The sequence below is a fragment of the Phaseolus vulgaris genome, chromosome 1 (assembly GCF_000499845.2).
Source record: "Phaseolus vulgaris cultivar G19833 chromosome 1, P. vulgaris v2.0, whole genome shotgun sequence".
In the NCBI taxonomy this organism is placed as follows: Eukaryota; Viridiplantae; Streptophyta; class Magnoliopsida; order Fabales; family Fabaceae; genus Phaseolus; species Phaseolus vulgaris.
The window spans coordinates 41,394,424-41,397,023 of record NC_023759.2 but is presented as its reverse complement, the minus strand read 5'-3'; the positions used below and the strand labels follow the sequence as shown (position 1 = coordinate 41,397,023).

The window sequence follows — 2,600 nt, the reverse complement described above, 5'->3', positions numbered from 1 at the left end:
CGAGAATAATATATACATATTTATTAGTATCTTCTACAGAATTTAAAAAGTAGATACTGTTTATACCTATATCCGTATCAGTAGATATCAATACTGTATCATGTTAACTTATTATTAACAAGTCATCAACAAAATTTTTTTTTAGAAGGGATGAAGTAAAGTGTTGATTTCATAAAAAGGAAACTCTTGAATGCAGTATTGAAAATCTAGAGTACTCAGTAAAAGGAGTAACAAGGAGAAAGTAGGAAGCCAGATATTAGTTTTGATCCAGTGATGAAAGAATTACAAGATTAAAATTTGTTTATGAACAATTCCAGAAACAGAGAACCAGAAACAGAGAACAAGAAACAGAGGCTAATAAGTCAAACTCAAAAGCTGTTCTAGATACTCAGCGCCCAAATCCTCGAACACCAGCACATTCTGAGAAGTGGCGCAGAACTCCAACTGCTCCCTGCCATCGTTTTTACTTTTCTTCTTCTTCAAACTGGACTTTCTCCTCATAGTGTGCTTTCTCTTGAGCGCCAAAACAGGGGAGGAGCCTTCCTCCCAAGGCTTACTCGGCATGTCTTTCAGAGACTCTCTCACCACTTCTTCCGGGAAATTCAGCACCGCCAGAGACCCCCTTGTCGAGAACGCCGCCTGGTCATAAGCCAGAGCCGCCGCTTCCGCCGTGTCGAACGTTCCAATCCACACCCGAACGCCGTTTCGGGTCGAATCCCTTATCTCCGCCGCGAACTTCCCCCACGGCCTCTTCCTCACTCCTCTGTACACCCTACCCTCCTTCGCTGGCGCCGCCGGCGCTGGCTCTGTTTCTTTGGGTTCTTCTTCGTAGGTTGTGTTGTTGGACGATACTTCTTGTAACTCGAGGCTGCCCACAGAGCCGGAAACGTTGGACGTGGAAGATGATTCCTTGGTTTGGTCGTCACTGAAGTTGAAGATGTCGTCAAAATTGTAGTCCCAGGAAAAAGGGTCTCCAGCGTTTTCGAAGAAGTTAAGGTTTTGGTTTGAAAAAAAATGAGAATCAAAATCTAAATCCATCTGGTAAAATGAAGGTGCAGAGAGAGAGAGAGAAAAAAAATTTAGATGTTGAAGTGGTAGGTAGTTAAGTGTGAGTAAAATTGTGTTGGTTTGGAGTGTGAGTGAACGTATCTAAGGGGTTGCATTGGCCTCTCTTATATACCCGTAGAAAAGGAGGAAGGAAAAGGACCAGAAAATCGTTGATGGAAAATCGTTGGAATTAGAAAATGAATAAGTTAGTTATAATGCACAGGGAAGTTTATTTTGTTGGGCAAGGAGGATGAATTTATCACCATTTGCCACTATTTAAATAAGAGCTACTGTGCCTAATTTTCTACTAAATCACTTTGGCTTCATGAAAACAGGATAAGTATATTAACTAATTTTGTCACGTGAGTCAAACAATAATTAAGCCACGTGGCCAACTCCTCCAATGGAAAATAAGGTACGACTGAGCTGGCCATTAGAATTTGGACTCTATTGATTTCCCTACCTTATTTTAATATTTGTCTTTATTACATTTTTTTATCATACACTACATCTATTTATCAGATTAATTTGTTCAAATATATTTTATTTTTTAAAAACTTAAAAAGTATTGTGGTTATAACGCAACCCCATACGCACACGCATGACAGTTTTAGTAAAGGAATTGTGTCAGCATCAATCAGCGAGTCGCGTTCTCCACATGTTCCATACAACACCAAACATTTCACTTCTCTGCCTTGCTTCTGTTTATTTATTTTTTAATTTTTTAATTCAATATATTTTATTTATAAATAAATAAATAATTGTAAATTTTATAATTTCTAATGAAATTTCCGCATATGCAAACAATTAATTATTCGCTCACTCTTCAGTGTTCCACGGGAGAGTCTCATTCCATGTTTTTTCTAATGAAGTTTTTTCATAATATCGTGTACCTTATTCACTCAAATTAATAATATTTTAATCTCACCTTTAAAAATCTCATTTATTGTTGTTGTCGTTTTTAGGGTAGATTCAGTGTTGTCATTTTTTAGGGTACTAACTACCCCTTACATATTTGGCGTATATAGTTGATACTATTACTGTTTAATATACGGATAATAATATCATATTCTCCTCCTTCATTTAATATGTGGGTAAGAAAAAACTTATACTTAGGAATATCAATATTTTTCCCATCCTTAATCCTTGGTATATAGCTACTTTAGAACAAGACAAACCTAGATTTAATAATAATATTTTGGAACATCGTTTGCTTCAATTAGACAAAAGTTTAGGTCAAGAAAAAGTTTATTTTAAATAAAATTATTCGTATGACATGATATTAATATAATAATAAAAAATTTAAAACTGACTTAAATTTTGTTAGATATTTACATCTGAAAACTCATTAATACATTTAGGACTAAACTTTTCAAATTTGTCGAATAAGTTTTTAAATATTATATGAACATGTATATGATGAGAATTTTTTTTATTCCAATAGCTTAAAATATGATTTTTTTAATGTTTTAAAAATATCTTTATCTATTTTTGTCAAGTCTCTAGACATGGATAAGTTATTGAACATTTTGATATTTCGGTATATTACATAA

The 2,600-nt window shown here is 34.5% G+C and overlaps 1 protein-coding gene across 1 annotated transcript; it reads right to left on the bottom strand.

Annotated features, from left to right (window-relative positions):
• Window positions 1–242: 242 nt before the first annotated feature.
• On the bottom strand, window positions 243–1,250 carry LOC137814286 (ethylene-response factor C3-like). The gene has a single exon (XM_068616923.1). It carries the CDS (start codon window positions 1,036–1,038, stop codon window positions 355–357), a length of 684 nt encoding a protein of 227 aa, XP_068473024.1. The 5' UTR covers window positions 1,039–1,250; the 3' UTR covers window positions 243–354.
• Window positions 1,251–2,600: the final 1,350 nt, after the last annotated feature.

Bases quoted from the DNA above. Each gene is read 5' to 3' on its own strand.
- LOC137814286 (XM_068616923.1), bottom strand. From the start codon at position 1,038: ATGGATTTAGATTTTGATTCTCATTTTTTTTCAAACCAAAACCTTAAC.